The following is a 19,805-nucleotide window of genomic DNA, read 5'->3' as shown; positions in this document are numbered from 1 at the left end:
ATTTGGGATCAAGCCTGCAACCCAGGCATATGCCTTCACCAGAATCTAACCGTGACCTCCTGGTTCACAGGTTGACACTTGACCACTGAGTCTTGCTGGCTGGGCAGTAATACTTTTAGAGAATCCTTTATTATGAAAGTCAGAATTGGTATATAAGAGATAGAAACATCAATGATGAGAGACAATCATTGATTGGCTGCCTCCTGCATGTCTCTTATTGGGGATCAAGCCTGCAACCCAGGCATATGCCCTCACCAGAATCTAACCGTGACCTCCTGGTTCACAGGTTGACACTTGACCACTGAGTCACGCTGGCTGGGCAGTAATACTTTTAGAGAATACTTTATTATGAAAGTCAGAATTGGTATATATTGCCATGCCTCAAATGTGACTCTCTTTGTTAGGGTAGGTCAAATTGTCAAGAATAGAATAAGCTCACAGGGGACACAAAAGTATTAAAAAAACACTATCCCCTGAAAAACAGCTGTGAAGAACAAATTCATTAGATATTAATTTCCAACATTGTTACAGCATTTATGGTAGCATTTCTGACCCAGAATTAGTGGTGAAAGAAACAGCAGGGGTGAGTGGGTATGCATGAATGGTTGTGGACAGCTACCGGATTCTCCATTTAATACCTCCCAACAGACAGCAAGAAAATGGGGTTGAAGTTGGCCATAGGGAACCATTTCCTCTGCCTCAAGCTGTAGACAATTCAGTCAGGGAGCTAATAACAAAATTAAACAATGCTGCTAGTCAAAGCATATACTACTCTGATTCCAACCTAGTGAGAACCAGTCAACATGGGGAGAGCTGGATTGGGAGTATGTACAAAACACTATGCTTTAAGACTTTTTTTCCCAGAAAGAGTGATAGATTTCTATCAGCTCCTTTACACTGCCTCATCTCATTCTTCTTGTAATCATAGCAGAAATGTTCAAGACATCTGGTTGGGGTCTGGGGTGTATAAACTGCAGAAAGATGGAACTAGTGCCTAGAGAAATTAAATTCCTAATACCTTGGACTCCATTAGTATGGTGCTAGACCCTACCTGAATTAAACTGAATCAAACACAAACAATCTCATTCTTTAGAAAATATTACTCTTAACCTCAGCAATAATTTTGGGCCACAAATTTTTTTTTTTTTGTGGGGGGGAGGGGGGGGGGGGGAATGTAGTTGTGTGAATCAAGTTTAGCAGCAAACCGGCCTGTACCCACTGGATGTCAGTAGCACCTTCCAATAATGACAACCAAGAGTGTCTTTAGATCTCCAGATATTGCAGAATGTCTCCTGGGAGACAAAGTCAGGTTCCCTCCCGATTGAGAACTACTGCTCTAAACAAAATTTTAAAAGTCAAACAAAAATCAGGGTAATCTGACAATTATATGTAAGAACTCAAAAGAATGCTCTGCTTATTATTGCTTAAAGCATAAATTAAACTGATTATCATTTAATGTGTATTATCTACATTTTTGTGCTGCATAGTATATAAGAGTAATGGTCATTACAAATAATTTTAATTATGTTTTCTGGTTAGTACTAAATTAAACTACTGAAAATAATTAGTACTTAAAAATTAATTATTTTTTATTTTATAATATTGGCTACTAATTATGAATACTAAATCATTAATTTGATTTGTCACAGAATAAGAAATTCTTGATTCAATTAATTTGTTGTCTTGACCAAAGTATAAAATGATTTCATGGAACTAATATATGCTGTTAAAAAGATGAGAGCATGAAGGGGCTTCTGAGAAGCTGGTAAAGTTGTTTTTTGATATGGATGTTAACTATGTGAAATTGTTGAGTGTGTGAAAATTCAATGAACTGAATACTTATGTGATCTTTTATGTATATTTTATGCTTAGAACTACAGAAAGTTAAATAAAGTTTCATTATATCCCATAGGCCAGAAAATGATTTTTAAAAAATGTATGACTTTCACAATGTCATTAGTCATACTTTTTCTATGAAAAAGTCATTAAAATTTTAATTTTTCACAATACTATCATTTAAGACTATTAATCTCAAAACTGAACTTTTATTCATTCATTCATTTTCTTCAATTAATAGTGAATATAAACTGGGTATTATTTATTATATTTAATGTTGGATAATACAGACAGGGGGGGGGGGGGTGTGGTCCCTCAATCTGGCCTGCACCCACTCGCAGTCTAGGAGCCCTCAGCAGTCAGCAACCTTAGCGCCGCCGTGGAGGCGGGAGAGGATTCCGCCACCGTCGCTGTGCTCACCAGCCGAGAGCCTGACTTCTGGCTGAGTGGTGCTCTCCCTGTGGGAACACACTGACCACCAGGGGGCAGCCTCCTGCATTGAGTGTCTGCCCCCTGGTGGTCAGTTTGCATCATAGCGATTGGTCGTTCTGCCATTCGGTCTATTTGCATATTAGCTTTTTATTATATAGGATATTTAATGTTGGATAATACAGAAACTGGAGAACAAAACAGGAAAGCTTATAGAAAATACTTGAAATTTTGGGATAAACATCATCACCTTGGACAAGATCAATTTTATTCCAGGACAAGTAAATTAAAATGTTTTTATATTAAACCAAATATAATACCCATTGTATGGAATCAAATGTAAATTTTATACATATTTTTAAGGCTAAGACAGTAGACATGATATTAAGGTAGCATTTCAGGCAGGCTGTAGGTCCAATTCAATTTCCTCTATCATTGATGTACTTCTGTGGAAAAGTTTGAGAAGCACTGCAAACATAGCAATAAGAACACTAACAAAAATATGAATAGGACATTATAGGAATATGCATAGAAAAAAGCTACCTGACCTGGTCCCCTATTTTTTCATTCAAATTTAAGTGAGAGGTATATATATATGAATCCTCAGAGGATGAGGATTTTTTAAAACTTATGTTTATTCACTCTATAGAATTTTAAGGAAATTAAGAAGTATCCATTAACATGGCTATTAACATTGTACTGAGGGTGGAAGATCAATGAAATTAAAGATAAAGAAATTGGAGACATATAAACTTTATGAATGGATCAAGTATTACTCTTCTTGCACAATCTGATTTTACACCCACAAAATTAGACAAAAATAAACTAAAATCTCTACAAAAATATAATAATTCACAGTGGTAGCAGAGTACAAAATTAATATATAGAAATCACTAAGTGCCATATATTTTGCTAATAGAAGATGAGACTTGAGTTCAATCTTAAAGGACAGAAAGAAATTAATCAGGCAAGGCAAGGAAAGGAGTAGAGTTGTGAAGGGAGTAGGATGGAAGGAACAGCTTGGGTAAAGGCATAGAAGTATGAAAGAACATGGCATACTAAGAAAAATGAACAAAAAATGTCAAAGGTTTATGATGCATGTAAGTGTTGAGAGATGAGATAAGGGAAAAAGGTAAGGGAGAGACTGCTAAGAACCTAGTCGAAGGAATGTTGATTTTACCTTAAAGTCAGTAAGATTTTAATGTGAGGTGTGATGCCACAGATTTGAAGTTTAGAGAAGCCATTCTAGTAGTCCTGGGGGAGATGAATTAGAAGGGTACAAGAACTGAAAGCTGAGGAGCAAGTGAGGGTCTACTGCAATAGCTGGGGAGAAGCAATGAGAAATGGAAGCAGGCAGAGCAGTAGGTGCTGTGTGGAGAAGAGTGAAGACCCAGGGGTAGACTGTCAGGATTTTACAACAGGATGACCCCTTGGATATGAGGGAAGGAGAAAGAATGGAGAGTAACTTTCACATTTCTAGATCTGGTGATTAGATGAACAGCGGTGGGAATTACTTGGGTGAGGAACACAGCAGGGCAGTGGACCTAAAAAAACTTGTAGAAATGACTGTAGCTACAAAATGAACTATATTACTTGGTTTTCAAATCCAAGTTCAAGAATGTGTGAGTTTTCATTATATCTCTTCAAAACTGCTAATTTCCACATGAAAAAATTATCATAACTCTTATAGTCATGTGGTTCATTTAGTTAATAGTGATTACAGAAGTGAACCCAAAGTCATAGCTAAGAGTGACAGTGAGTCACACTGTTCTGCAAACCAGGAGAGAATGGCAAAGGATTTGAACAGACATTTCTCCAGAGAAGATATACAAACAGCTAATAAGTACATGTGAAGATGCTCATTAGGGAAAAGTAAATCAAAACCACAATGAGATACCACTTCACAATGGATATAAAAAAAAAATCAAGACAGAAAATAACAAGTGTTGATGAGAATGTGGAGAAATTGGAACCCTGTTGGTAGGAATATAAAATGATGCAACTGTTTTGGAAAACTGCCAGACTGTTTTAAAAGATTAAACCATAGGTATCATATGATCTAACAGTTTCACTTTTGGGTATATACCCAAGAGAAATGAAAACGTACATTTATAAAAAACTCATACATGAATGTTCATAGCAACTCTATTCGTAATAGCCAAAAAGTGAAAACAACCCAAATGCCCCTCAACTGATAAATGTGTGGTAGGCAGTTACACATGAGCAGAGCAAGGACGGTAGGCCAGGTACAGAAGGTCACCAGGGCGGAAAGCCCCAGGTGCCCACCAATGGACAACACTGAGAAAACAAGGACTTCGCCCAAAGGATAACCTTTCCTCCCCTCGCATATCGCTAGTCATAGAGTTTGGACCCCTCAACCTTTCCTCCCTAAACGAATCTAGGCCTCAGTTGCATTTCAGCTCCAGGCCCAGAAAAGCAGCAAAACCAGGCAGGTGATTCGAGGACCAACTGCAGTGACTAATGACCCCCTGCCCTGGCTCCAACCAATCAGTGGAGACCACGACCCTGAAAAGCCCTACCTGGAAAGCTGATGAATATTCTATTAAGATCTTCCCCAGGGACTACCCCTGAAATCTCCACCCTTAAAAGTTCTTAGAACGGAGGTCCCAGCACAGGCTCTCCCTCTGGGGAGCATGCCATGCCTGTCCCCATGGTTTCCCCGACAGGCACCATCATATAAACTCTAATGGACTCCCTGAGACTTGCAACCAGAGGAGCAATGGGCAGCGGCAGCTCGTCTGGTGCTAACCCCCTGAACATGTCTCCAAGGCCCCCTTTTCTCTGCTTCCCAGTAAGCTAAAGCAGCCCCATCTATGCCCTTAAGTTGCTTCTCTTATGCTATGCTCTTCCTTGTTTTACTGTCCTCAATGTGCTTCTGCTGCTGCCAATAAATTCTTGCTTGCTTTGCTGCACTTTGTCTCTTGACTGAATTTTTTCCTTCAAGAAGATAAGAACCGAGGTCTCATCGTCTTGCTGGTAACAATTGGATACATAAAATGATACATAAAATGATACGTACAATGGAATATTATTTAGCAATAACAAAGAATATAGTATTGATATGTGAGGGTCCACAATGAGTCGCCCAAGATGTGCCTCTGTGCTATGCTGATTGTTTTGAGCTAAAGCCAATTTTAGCTGCAGGCTCAAGAGAAACTTCTTCCTCTCCTAATAACCCAAGGTTTTTGCCCCGTGAGGCTGGAAATAGAAATGAAAAGACTGAGTAACTGTTTTGGAGATAAGGGGTAAAATCAGCTTGGTTTTGGATACAGGAAAGGATATTTATGTGAAAGCATTCTCAGCATAATTTTCACCAGATCATTATAAATACAAATTAAAATTCAGGGTTGGATAATCACTAGCATAAGAATAATAGCATTAATTATTAGAAAAGATGCTCTCACCAGGAGATGGTTTAAAGGGAAATAGGTGGACACAGGTTAGTGGCCCAGCCTTTAAAAGATGCCAGCAATTATAGGCTGGGAACAGAACCCAGTCATTTCAGGAATGACATATAACTTAGTAGCTAGGGATGAAATGGATACATACCAGAGAGGCAGAAAGGATTCTGGAATGTCTTGAACTAAAGGTCACACCCCTCAGTGCAGTATAAAATCGATTTAGCATGTTCCACATAGTAAGGTTACATACCGTTTCATGGACCTTTTGCTCTAGATATATACAAATAAATTATGTGTGTACTGAGTTTTGATGAAAATATACTTTTATAGTGGATCTTTAATCAAAAAATTTTTTAAAAACTTTGGTGCAGTGGTTAAAAGCATTGAGTTCTGGAGTCTGAACACAACTTGAACTCCTCCCAAGCTGTGTGATTCTGTGAACGTTTCTTTTCTCCTCTTTTTTTTTAACACTTTTTATTTTGAGATAATTGAAAACTCACAAGCAGTTATAAGAAATAATACCTCATCATTGATGTTTCGATTTCTCTCTCCCTCTTCCTTCCTCTCTGAAATCAATAAAAATATATTTAAAAAAATAAATAAAAACATATTTTTTAAAAAAGAAGTAATACATTGATACCACAAACCCTTAGTCTAGTTCCCCCAAAGGCAACGCTTTGCAAACTAGAGTACATTATCATACCTAGGATTCTGACATTAAATTTCAGTCAAGATACAGAATGTTCCATCAATATAAGGATCTCTCATATCACCCTTTTATAGCTAAACCCACCTCCCTCCAGCCCCCACCTTCTCCTAACCCTTGGCAACCACTAGTCTCCATTTCTAAAGTTTTATCATTTCAAGAATGTTATACAAATGGAATCATATAGTATGTAGATTTTTTAAGTTGGCTTTTTTTTTTTTCACTCAGCATAGTTCTTTAGAGATTTATTCAGGTTGTTGCATGCCAATAGCATTCTTTTTTATAACTGAGTAGTATCCCACAGGGAAAGTTTCTTACTCTGTAGGCCTCACTTTTCTCATCTATAAAATGATAATAGGCTTTTGAAGATTAAACAAGTTCACATATGTTAACTATTTAGAAATGCTTGGGACATACTAAGCACAAAAATTGTTAGCTATTAAAAGTATTATGGTCCTCCATAAATATGACAATTTTAGTTAATTTAAAATAAGCCTTTATTGAATGACTATATGACACAGTGCTAGATGCTGAGAAAATCTCTTAGATATGCTCCTTCCATTTTTCAAGACGATGGACATCAAATCTTAACCCAAAAGGAAGTAGTCCAAGGAACCAGAATATAATCTTGACCAGATGACATTTCACATGGCTGTATTATTTCCCTAATTCAAGTAATGTCCCAAACATTTCAATGCTCAGAGAGATGGAGAGTAATCTGGGAAACTGAAAATTCACAGAATCTGTTTACAAGGCTTGTAATAAGTATAAAAAGGAATTCAATATTTATAGCAAAACTAAAAATGTAAATTATGCGATTTTTCGTTCATTTAATCATAATTTTCTAGTGAGTTTCAAAACTTGTAGACACGAATTTACAAATAATGAGATGAGATGCGAGATAACTGATCACCTTGAGAAGACACTTCATGTTCTACTAGACATGAGCTACAGACACACTGAATGTAAAACCAACCATCACTGTGAGAAATCAGTTCCCCAGAAAAACCTTTGATCTTGCCAAAATTGAAAAACAAAGTTCAAATCTGCAACTTCCTAGAGTTTGTTATTTTTAAAAGCATTTTTTCAGGAGTCTGGAAGTCAGTGTTAACATTTTATCTATTAAAAAGCCAACCGTTATGGCACATCCATAGAACAGGTAAGAAACAAGTGAAACAGCTCAGCAGTGAAGGTCTCTGGAAAAGATCTGGGTCCACATACTTTCCCAGGGTTTGAAACCAGGATCCTCCCCAGACCCTGAGCTGCTATGCGTGTTATAACATACTTATTTTTGCTATAAGTACTCATTTAAAAAGCTCAAAGTTATATAAGACAGTAAAATTTCTGGCATTTCACATAACTGACATGAGACAAAAATGTAAAATTATATAAAAGAAGACAAGGATGACATGACTCAAAAGTTAACAAGTAAAGCCATTTCCCTCCACCCACTCTGAAAAAACATTTTTTTAAAAACTACATTCCAGAAAGGTTTTTCTATAAACAGTTCTTGGCCAACATTACCATATTCCACTTGACTGATAATCTACTAAGATCATCAGAGTATTGACACAATTCACATCTTCTGGATTTTTTATGGGCTCTAATGTTACAGTTAATCTTAATTCCCTTCTAAATTTTACCTATGATAATCATTTACAAAAATTCCAGCAAACACAAAATGGAAAAGGAGGCTGACTCTCACAGTAGGCTTGATATTTGCAGTAGTGTAGTACTTTGTATTAAGAAAAATAGAATTTTACCAGGGTTGAGTCACGGGGAAGGATTCCTTAAGAAGGCATAGACTTGTTGGCTTTTATGTAGCATTTTTCTTTAGTACCTAGTCTACTAAAGAAATCAAAACCTTAAACCCATGTGGTGCCTGGAAAATAATAATAGCAGCTAACATAATAGTAAAAATTACTCACTGAATCAATCTATACTCTCGTCTTTTTGTTCTTATCTGTGAATTGTCAACAAGTAATACTGATTTGTTTTTTTTCACTGAACTATATATAACTAATTATACTAAAAGCAGAATCAAGAATATAATAAAAAGATAAGTTTCACTATAGGAAATGAGATAAAACTCAGGATAATTTACTCATTCAAAGTAAAGTGCTGAAGAAACTATTGGGCAGCACTGGAGAATGAAAACTGTCTTAGTTTTGTCTGGTGTACCACCCCAGGTCTGATTTGAACACCAAGAAGTTTAAGACAATCTCTGCTCTCAGGGATTTTATCCTTTAGGATAATAAATACAAGAATATAAGGAAAGAGCCTTAAGCTCCAAGTTCTGTAGGACCTGAGTGAATGGAGAAATGAATGTGGGCCAAAGCGGCCAGGGACCCTCCTGGAGCTCTCACCTGGACTGAAGGGTGGTGCAGATGGCTGGGGGAAGGGAGAAGGGGAGTGAATGCTCTGGGCAGGACGTCACAGGAGCAAGTCAGGAGAGGAGGCTGAGGGCAGCTCACACAGTCAGTGAAAAGGCCAGTCTGGGCAGATCAGAGGGCGCGTGCACTGAAGCTGGCGACCTTTAATGCCCAGGCAAAGGGAGAATGTAAAATGATGTAGTGAAGTGGAGCCAAACTTCAATTTTTCCATTTCTATTGTAAAATGTGTAAATCACCCTGAGCTTCCTAAAATTAGGTGACAATTACAGAAGATTGATTGGTTTGGGGAACCTTCATGCATTGCAACATATGTGCAACTTTTCAATGTAATTCCACCAGCAAGGAATGATGACCAAGCTGAAAGTACTCAATGTCACGGAAATCTACAAATCAAAGCAACCGTCCAGGCCAAATACTTGAGATTACTGGGATATGTTTGTTTTGACTACTATGGGATTCAAAGAAATATATACATCATATAAATATGTATATATGTATTTTCATGAATGATAAAATGTTTCACATTTTCCCAACACATAAATGAAAAAAAAAAGCCATAGAAAAACTTGATGTAATCTTGAAATAAAGTCCCTTTTGAACATGTCATTCAACAAATATTTGAAGGGAACAGTATAAACATAGATTAATGCCACTTTAGTTGAAACCACAAGGAAAAAGATTTTGAATGCAAGACTCTGAAAACTCTAATCCCGTATGAAGTATCGATATGAAAAATCTGGCAAACATGCTTACTGCTCCAGTTACTGCCATGGGAAATAAAACCTAAAGATGATATCCCCTCTTATGAAAAACAATCAAACCGTAGTTAGAAATTTTTTTAAAAAGAAAGAAAAAAAAAGCTGAAAGATGTTGGTGTGGCACGCACCTTCTGTATCATCACGCATTTGCTCCACCAAATCTGTCAAATCCTCCCAAGAGTCTTTGCAAACGGCAAAAAGAAAGGAAAAGAAAGATAAAGTGTCATGCAAGCCAAGAAAGAAAAGTATATCAAAAACAAGGTTTCAAAAAGGATAACTGAAAGGCAGATTTCTAGAACTCTTTCCACTTAAACCAGCGATTAACAGTGAAAAGGGCTGGGAATACACCCCTGGAGGACTAAGCACAGGTATCAATTCTATTAAATATGTTTCAAAGCTAAGATTAATAATTTCAAAATTCCTAAAAGGAAACAGATTCATATCCCATAAAAAAGTAATGCAGATTTTTCTTTGCCCACAGAAAATCAAGATGAAGCTTTTTGCATTCTAATTATATACAATGTTGACCTCATTCAACATTTATTTTGATCACTTCAATGAAGCTGAAACACATATGGAATATTTTTTTACATGCAGGACAAATACGATGATGCAAACTAGTGACTCTTCTTAAAAAAACAACAACAAAAATCTAAATGCCTTCCCCAACGCCCTTCACCCCCACAGTTCTCGTTTCTCAAAACAAAAGGATACTGCTTTAAGACTGAGACTAGATAACTCACTTATAATTCAATAAAGGCAGATGTTTATTTGCTTAAAAGTATAGTACCCTCTACCCTTATATAAATTCATTGTTCTTGTACATGGAATATTCCCTGTGAGGCAAAAGGACAGGAAAGAATATAAAGATTACAAATATAATATAAGATCACTATCTATGCTGAAATAAAATTTGAGAACCTATAGAAAAATTTAAAAATAGATTTAGCTTCATCCTTCAATAACTCTGAAACTATTATTACACACAACTGCAATATTCATATTTAAACTCACTAAATCATGTGAATTTCATGTGTAAATACACAGAAAGTAAAGAGAAATTCTTAGAGGATGAAGCATAATAAAAATGAGAAAATGGGCAAAGACTACACTGTCTATGATAAGCCTTCCTTCTTGAAAATGTAAGAAGCCAGCATATGGTTTGAAGCAGTAATTTGGAATCATCACCTAGGAAAAGAATATCATTTGTCCTACTCTCTCACTAGTTTATTAAATAAGGGGGCTGTAAGGGTACAGTGTCAAATATATAATCAATTACTCTGCAAAGATGTACAAAAAAAGATACCAATATATAAAAAGTTTAAGTTTAAATTTAAATTCAGAAAACAGGGAAACAGATGAGGATCAAGTGATGTGAGATACGATTAGAGTAGAACTTTTCGTAAACTGGATATATATAGACTACTGGTTAGGTCAGACACTGAGGGCAATAATATAAAAGGAATGCAAGTGTCTATACCCTACTAGACACGAGGCTCCTGGCCAGGCTCCTCCCCAGCCGCCTGCCACTTAGCGCACTGTTACATCCCTTGTACCCCATAAGCCTTCCAATTCAAAAGTCTAGAAATTAATGCCTTAGAAAACCAAGCATAGGAGTACAGCACAGAGGACCAGGGTTAGATTCCTAAACTTTCATCAACATCCCAAGTTAAGTCATTTTATAAACAGAGGTAGGAGAGCATGACGGTTCAGAAAACAGACATAAGAGCCAGCCGCCTGGGCTCACATCCCAGCTCCACCCATTACTGGTTGTATGACCGTGGCCCAGGTACTTCATCTCTTTTTTCTCAGCCAGTTTCCTCACTTATATAACAGAGAAAAGAACATACCTATCTTACAGCACTGGTGTGAGGAGTAAAAGAGTAAACATAGGGTCCAAATCCTTTATCTGAATATTTTCTGCCTAAATCTATTTTGAAATCTATTTAAAAAGGTAAAATGATATACCTGAGACCCACAAACATGTAGAACTAGTAGGTCTGGGGCAGCACTTCACAATCAAGCACATTAATATTTCTGCAGGTAATAAATGAATATTCAAATTAAATAGAGTCAATAAAAACTATAAATAGCCTCACCCTGGCTGGGTGGCTCAGTTGGTTGGAGCACTGCCACATACACCAAAAAAGTGTGAGCTTGATTCTGGGTCATGGCACATACCTAGGTTGCAAGTTCAATCCCCGGTCGGGCACATACCAGAAGCAACTGATCAGTTTCTCACATTGCTGTTTCTCTCTCTCTCTCTCTCTCTCTCTCTCTCTCTCTCTCTCTCTCCCCCCTCCCCCTCTCCCTGCCTTCCTCTTTCTCTAAAAATCAATAATCAATACAAACATATCCTTGGGTGGGACTAATAAATAAATAAAAATAAAAAATTCTAAATAGCTTCAAGTAAATTCAGGTCATGTTTTAGTACTAAATGAGTTATGGCAAATTTATGAAAACCACTTTTGGTTTTCAGAACTTTTTTGGATTCTGCAATGTGGATCTGTATGTGTAAAGCACTTAGAAAGTGTCTCATACAGAGAAAGCACAATATGTTAGCTACTATTATTTATAGTAAGTTAGTATTAAAATACATTATATATAGATATATTTGTATTTGTAATTTTCAGGTATATTCCTTGGACAATATGCTACAGATTTAAGTTTATATGTAGGGTTATAAATTCACAAGAATGTACTCTATCAACTATCACATCAGTTTACTTTACAGACTTGTTAGGTGACCTTGTGAAAGTCAGTAAGGTAAATATTCCTATCTTATTCTTTATTTTCTTGAACTAGAAACTATATTTGTCACATCTATCTATATAAAAGCCTAAGCGACTCTTACAACCGAACAACTGGAACGACTGGAATGACTGGTTGACCAGTTGCTATGATGCACACGTGACCACCAGGGGACAGATGCTCAAGGCAGGAGCTACCCCCTGGTGGTTAGTGCACTCCCACAGCAGAAGCGCCACTCAGCCAGAAGCCAGGCTCACGCCTGGCAAGTGCAGCTGTGGCTTCGCGAGCCTCTCTCGCCTCCGCAGCAGGCTACCAAGCAGTGGAAGCAGTGGCAGGCATAGTGGGGCCGGGATGAGTGGGAGCAGTGTGGCACCTGGCCCTGGCCGGGCTCCTCCCCAGCCGCCTGCCACTTAGCGCACTGTTACATCCCTTGTACCCCATAAGCCTGCAGTTACAATCTCCAGAGAACGGTTGAAGCGTGGACACTCAGAGTAACCAGGATGAGCCTGATATCACCACCAGCTCCTGGAACTCTGCCTTAGGCATTGAGACCAAATCTCATCCTTTAATGATTGCCCCGGAGCTACAGAGGAAGGCAGCAATCTAACAGTGTCCACAAAGGTGGCGACTGACAACTGGGGTAAAAGTCAAAGAGAGATGGATCTGAAGGGTGGGAGCATGGGCAACAGAGCACCCCCGTCCCCCAAGATCCCCAATTTTGTATTGTTCACCTTGGAGTGTCTCTAATCTGGCTCTGAGCAGTGGAAAGTGTCCAGCACGGCCCAAGGCGTCCACTAGGGACCTCCAGCTTGGCAAGGTGGGACCGTGGCCGCAGAAGGGATATTTGGAAATATATTTTCAGGAAGCTGTGGGGAAGAGGACAGATTCCCCATGTGAATTCCTGGTGGCTCATGGGGATGTGGAAACTCCCCGGGCACATGGGCACAAACTCCTGATTTCCTTTCAATGTGCACGAATCTGTGCACCAGGCCACTAGTAAAGAAAATAAAAGTCTACGTTATTAAAGTAAAATACAAAAATCCTCCAAGATCTGTGCAGAGATCAGGAAAGTGAATTTCTGCGCAGGACTGGGTGATATGTACAAGGGGTCTCCCCCACTTTCCCCTTGGCATGTCCCATCTACAGTACTTTTCTGCTCAACTGGATGTTTTCGTTTTGAAAACAAAACGTAAAGTTATAAGTGTCAGAGCAATGGAATCAATTTAAAAGAGCCCTCTTCCCCTAAAAGGTACTAGTAAAAGGTGTGTTTTCTCCTTTTGATGTTGTTCTCCACTTTACCTTGTCATGCTTAGGATTTTATTGTAATAAAGAATGGACACCATGCTGAAGGATTTATAAAAAATAAAAAAAAATTGTCTTCTAGAGTATCTTCAAATTATTAAAACAATAACTACAACAGTATCATGAATCAAAAAGGTGGATGGGTAGCATCAACAATTCGTCTCTTTCCCAGAACATTTCATTTTTCTAGGGATGATACTTTATTGCCTTGAACATGTTTTGCCTAGTCTAAAAAAACTATATTAACTTTAATTGGTATCATTATAATACATATTCACAAATTGCAGAGAGGAGTAATCTAAAGGTTTGCTAGCTGATACAGAAAGAAGGACTGGATTAAAATTTTGCTATAGATAATGTATAATTCAGAATTGTACTGATCAGAATTGTGCCCAATGTGCCTCAGTGCTCACTGAACACACCTACTCACAAGAAAAGGAGTCACTGTGTGTGTGCCATGAGACTGGTAATGAAACATTAGCACCACCACTCCTCTCCACACACTTGGATTAAATGGTCAAAAGCGCTGTACCTAACAGACTATAATCTTATTTTTAAGATGCATAAGAACAAAGACATTTTTTATTGCAGTGAAGTTCTGGGGGGTGGGGGAGAAGTAGGGTGGGGTAGAAATGGGGTGGAGGGGGTCATAAAGGGAAAAAAGGGGACATCTGTAATACCTACATCAATAAAGATAAATTAAAAAAAAAGATATGAGACAATACTGGATCTGTATAAGGACCCTGAATTAGGAAGCATAGCTTATCTGAGGTTCACTCTACTATTTTCTTGACTATCATTGTTTCAGATCTAAGAGTGAATAAATCAGCAGACTAATTCATGTAGCTCTGGAAATATTTAATTGGGTTGTATTGCCAAATATTGTTCTTACAGTAAGTACATGGTGACGCAATGACGGCAGTGTGTTCTGGTAGAAGGGGCCCTGGCTTTTACACCGAGACAGACCTTGGTTGGTGGGGCCACTGCTCTAACAAGGCCTCCGGCCCTGCCTCGTCACTTCTTTCCTATGGATGAGGGAACTGGCTGAAGCACCTTCCCTCCTGAGAGGTAGCACTTGAATGGGCTCCAGGCGCCTCTCCATTGTTCATGTACACATGATTGTGAGACCGCTCTTTCTTGATAAATTCTTTCCACAGTAATATTACTACAGAAGACAGTTACAGTTAAGTTTAGAGACAAATGTAACCAAGTTACATTCTTGCTTTGAAGCTAGGTGTCTTTTATTTAGAGTGCTACTTTTTAAAAGTTTATTACAGTTTCTTGAGGGAGTCTTCCGGAAGTCCCAACTACTGATGACAAAACTCTTTCAAGGACTTTGGGAAAATAAAAGCTAACAAATTTAAAGTACTTAGCACATCATAGATACTCAATGTCAAGTTTACCGTTTACAAGACACCAACGTGTGCCCGATATTCGGATTTGGCTACAAACTGGATTCCTTTATTTGCCATAACTTTTAAAAAACAGAGGGAATAGGATTAAAAAAACACACACTAAACTAAGTATTGAACACAGGGAAAAAATAAATCAATGTAAGTAGACCAAATGACAAATGTAACAGCTGAGGTGCTGTTAAACTAACAATAATGTAATTCTCTTGGTAACATGATAAAGATTAACAAAGGAACTGTCAAGCTAATTTTTAAAAATGCCTAGAGGTCCTGTTCTAATAAATCAGTAACATAGTCCAAGGTCTATCTTCTCCCCATAGCACAGTAAAAACAAAAATATCAGCAAGGAAATACAAATGGTTCTGGAAAAAGTAACAGCAAGTTATTCTGAACTTACGATTTATAGTAAGAAATATGTATTTGGTTTTCGTCCCCAGTCCCTGACGAAAGGGCTCCTGAAACTCTTGTAAATTCCTATGTGATAAGAGCACAAGGAGCACCTTTTGCTAGAATGACTCAAATCTGGGTGAGCTCCTAAATGTTTCCTGGGATGGGGCTGTATTTAGAAGGTTAGAATTTTCATCCCTGCCCCCCGCTCTCCCCACTTCGCTAGAAAGGGAAGCTGGAAATGAATGTATAATTGATCATGCCTGCATGAGGAAGCCCCCATAAAATCTCAACAGTGCAGAGTTCCAAACCTATCCCAATTCCACAGGAGCAGAAGCAGGCACTTGAGACCCTCCCAGACCTCATCCTGTGTGTCTCTTCACCCGGCTGTTCATCTGCATTCTTTAGCCTATCCTTTAATAAACTGGCAAATGTTAACGTTTCCCTCAGTCCTGTGAGCTGTTCTAGCAAACAATCAAATTCAAGGGGGAAGATGTCATGGGAAGCTCTGACTTGTAACCAAGTAGGACAAAAGTTGTGAGTACCCTGGGGACCTACTACTTTTGATTGGCCTTTGAAGTGGGGCGGCAGTTTCATGGGACTGAACCCTTAATCAGAGGGATCTGATGCTATCTCTGGGTAGAGTCAGAATTGAGTTAAATTGTAGGACACCTAGCTGGTGCTGCAGAATTGCTTCCCCTGCCACACACACACATTTGGTGACTAGAGTGTCAGAAATGAAGTGTTCTGTGTGAAAGTAAAGGAGAAAGACACAAGAGAACTGTAGATCTTTTCAATGCAGTTATCAACACTTGAGCCATTTCATATTTACTGAATACGTATGGTGAGCAAAGGACTTTAGTAGGGCAGTTAGTAGTTAGTTTGTACAGAAGTTACCAAGATGAAATGTCCATAGACACTGTTCTTAGGAGAACTAAGTAACTATTACACAAGGTCAGACAGGAGTAATATTACAGAGAGGAGAGAAGATAAAATAGATTCCTAAGTCAGGCGAGCAAGGCGGTGACACTGGGAGGCCCGGGAGGACAGGGCCTGATGGGGAGTAAGGGGAAAGGAGAGGGGCCTCCTCCCGACGGCAGACCCTTGCCCTCTTGCCTGCATGGCTGCAGCGGCAGAGGTAACATCTCCGATACACCTCGACGGGGAAGCTGCTGCCCAGAGGACTAGGCCTTACGGGATTCTCAGATGAAACGAAGTGTTTCAAATACACACCCTAGGTTTTAATGCTCTAGGACAGTGGTCGGCAAACTGCGGCCCCTTGAGTGTGGCTCTTCCACAAAATACCACGTGCGGGTGCACGTACAGTGCGATTGAAACTTCGTGGCCACACTCAAGGGGCCAAAGAGCTGCATGTGGCTCGCGAGCCGCAGTTTGCCGACCACTGCTCTAGGAGAAAGGAAAACGAAATCTCAGCAGTCTTTTCATCCCAGGAAGCAAATTATAGCAATCTTAGAAAAGTGTGAAATTTCTCATTGTATATTAACAGTAAAATTCATTCTCTTCTGCTTTTGACATTGTCACTAGCTTAAAGGAAAAAAACCACACACCCCAGATGTAACAGTATCATGCAGTTTACAGTTGCTGAATCAACTGTCCTAGAAACCACAACTGTTTCCTTTGGAAAGTTCGGATTTTCATACAGTGTGAGAAACCACAACCAACTACAGCAGCAAAAGACAAAAATGAGTTGCAAAGTAGCCACCTATGTGAAAGTTCATACCATGCTATTAAATTTTTAAAAAATGTTTATGGCAGCTTGAAAATTGTTTAAAAAATTAAAATACATTATTATTTGACCCAGAAATTCTACTTCTAAAAATAAAAACTGGTAAAGTGTTCAAACTATAAACATAAGGATGAACCCAAACTACCGATGGTACCCAAATTTAGAAACCACCTAAATGTCTGTAATAAGGAGCCAAAGACATCATGTCACATCCAAATAACTGAAATTAAGCAAGGTGACACAGATTTCCTTTTACTGATGTGGAAAGATACTGCAGAGGAAAAAAGGCAGGTCACACAATACAGGTATGGTATGACTTAACATGCATAAAATTATATGAGCTTGTGAGGAAACTCCGTGTGTATATATTAAAAAGTTAGAATCTGGTTATTAAATCTTACTGTGGTTATAGATAGGTGATAGAATTTAGATGAGTTATACTATTTTATACTTTCTGTATTCTGGAACACAATTTTTCCTATAGCTAGAAAAATAAAGTTGTTTTCAATTAAAATACACACATAACAATACTAAACATATTTTCTAAAAGAACCCAATTATTGTCAACACACTGACATATACATTTTATTTTGGGAATATTTAATTATGATGAAAAATAAATGATTACAAGGGACCATTTGGTAATAAGTTTGCTTCACTGTTTCTCCTTACTGTTGCTTCTAGCTCATCAAATCCTCTATGTGTTCCCTGGAAAAGTTCAAACACCAAAAATTCCAAGAGGACAGATTTTAGTATTTACTCCCCTGCACTCAAATGCAACTTCCTAGCAGTCACAGTGGATAGGTAGGGGTTGGAGGAACCACAACGGAAAACTGTGCCCATTACACTCTCCAACTCCCCCTAAAACAAGAGCCACTACCAAAAAACCCAAAACTATTCAGAACCACAACTGAAGAGCAGAGAATACTGTGGGTGCTCTCAAATGACATCATTTACTCTCTCCTGCTAGGTCTCTCAGGCACCTGCGCCTGGGAATCAGACAACTTCCATCCCAATCTGAGTTCCATCACTGAGTAGAAGTTATCTAAACTGGTATAGCGTTTACCTCTGGAAAATGATAAATATGTCCGTAGTTAGCTTAGGACAAATGACCTTCTAGTGTTGCAAGCTGATAACCCAAGAAGAGTTAAAGTGAACTCCATGAAAAAAGCCACAAATTAAAGATTAAAGTAAAAGCTCCATTCTAAGAAGGCCCAGAAAAGGCTCGCCAATAGACAGTAAGTCACTGTGATGAATGACAGTGCACTAAAGCGACGCCAATGCAGAAGTATATAGAGTTGGAGAGAAACAGAAAGCAGACCTGAAATGGGAAGGAGAAAGTTGCTATTAGGGACAGCACGTTATCAGAGGTCAGTTCAGAGGCATCATGCAGCTCTCCTGTGGTTTAAAGATTAACTACAGATCAAATGCCACCCCCAATTTTAGGATTTTATAAAATCTTGGAGGCAGGTGGGTAAAAACTTACCTTGAAAGGGTGTCTCGCTAGGCTATTCCCAGAGCACAGTGAAAAGAAGGGATGAACCTTGTCCAAAGAACTTTGCCCCGTAGGCATCTGAGATGGGATTAAAAGCTACAATCTTCTTGCTTTGGGAAATTCACAAAGACTGCCTTGTGTACTGGTAATCTTAACTCGGAGAACCTGACAATGTAAATCTGAGGCTAACTGGGCCGGTGGCAACAAATGTTCCAGTTATTTCCCCAAGGGCAGAGGACAAAAGGAGATGTGTCATTATTTAAAGCAAAGAATAAAATAAAAAATTCCTAATGACTCTGAACTCTCAGGAAAGGAATAAATAAAAGGCTGCGCCAGCTGCATCTAAGTATAGACACTGCATGTAGCGTTCGGACAGTTTCAAAAACAAAGCACGGCAGTAAGTAAACACGGGCCCAGGGCCTAGAAAAACCCACTGTCCTGTAAGAGCATATAAAAATTATGTTGGAAATCAAATCCAAAGCGACTGCTCCTGTTCACGGGTGCGTGAAACTCTGTCACAGAAGGTGCTTAGTGAGTCAGATGGAGGGATGATTGCACACCTAGTTTCCATAAGCTTTTTTCTTTTAAAAATTGCATTTTCCTGATTATATTAATATATGCTCTTGTAGAGTATTTGTAAGACATACGAAAGTATAAACACATAATAAAAATCACCTGTAGTTCCTGTCCAGAAATAATCACTTTTTACATTTTTGGTACATTTCCCTTCACTTGTGTGTATGTACTACATTTACGACAAATTATGATCCCAGTGTACATGTGGCTTGGGAGACAGCTTTTAAAACTTATTATATTCTAACCAACATCCTGTGCCATTAAATATTCTTCCTCAATACCATATTTAGTGATTACTGTATAGATGTTCTACAACTTATTAAACAATTTCCCTGTTAGGCTATTTAAGTTGCTTTTAAGATTTTGCTACAATACATCATAATGCTATGATAAATATACATACATAAACTTTCCCCCTATCTCTCTGATTACTTCCTTAGGATCAATGTCTGGTATAATCACTGGGAATTAATTTTTTAAGGTTCTTGATTCACATTGATGAAGTTATTTCCAAAAAGGCTTTACCACTGTATGTATGTATGTATGTATGTATGTATGTGTGTGTGTGTGTATATATATATGTGTGTGTAT

General features: G+C 38.3%; 1 protein-coding gene across 13 annotated transcripts in view; it reads right to left on the bottom strand.

The window, feature by feature from the left end:
* Positions 1 to 19,805, bottom strand: part of RUFY3 (RUN and FYVE domain containing 3) — a 61,431-nt gene that overhangs the window by 32,233 nt on the left and 9,393 nt on the right. For 9 of the 13 annotated variants that reach the window (XM_014529487.1, XM_014529490.1, XM_014529488.1 and 6 more), the window contains exon 2: positions 9,673 to 9,726. The exons of 3 other annotated variants lie outside the window; for them this stretch is intronic. In XM_014529487.1, the coding sequence (XP_014384973.1) occupies positions 9,673 to 9,726 (54 nt within the window). Of the gene's footprint in view, positions 1 to 9,672; positions 9,727 to 18,629; positions 18,705 to 19,805 lie in introns of those variants that run through there. One more of the 13 variants, XM_014529492.1, reaches the window with a different exon arrangement.

The sequence above is a fragment of the Myotis brandtii genome, unplaced genomic scaffold, assembly GCF_000412655.1.
Source record: "Myotis brandtii unplaced genomic scaffold, ASM41265v1 scaffold681, whole genome shotgun sequence".
NCBI lineage: Eukaryota > Metazoa > Chordata > Mammalia > Chiroptera > Vespertilionidae > Myotis > Myotis brandtii.
Note: the sequence above shows the minus strand (reverse complement) of the source record. Positions and strands in the feature narration are given on the sequence as shown.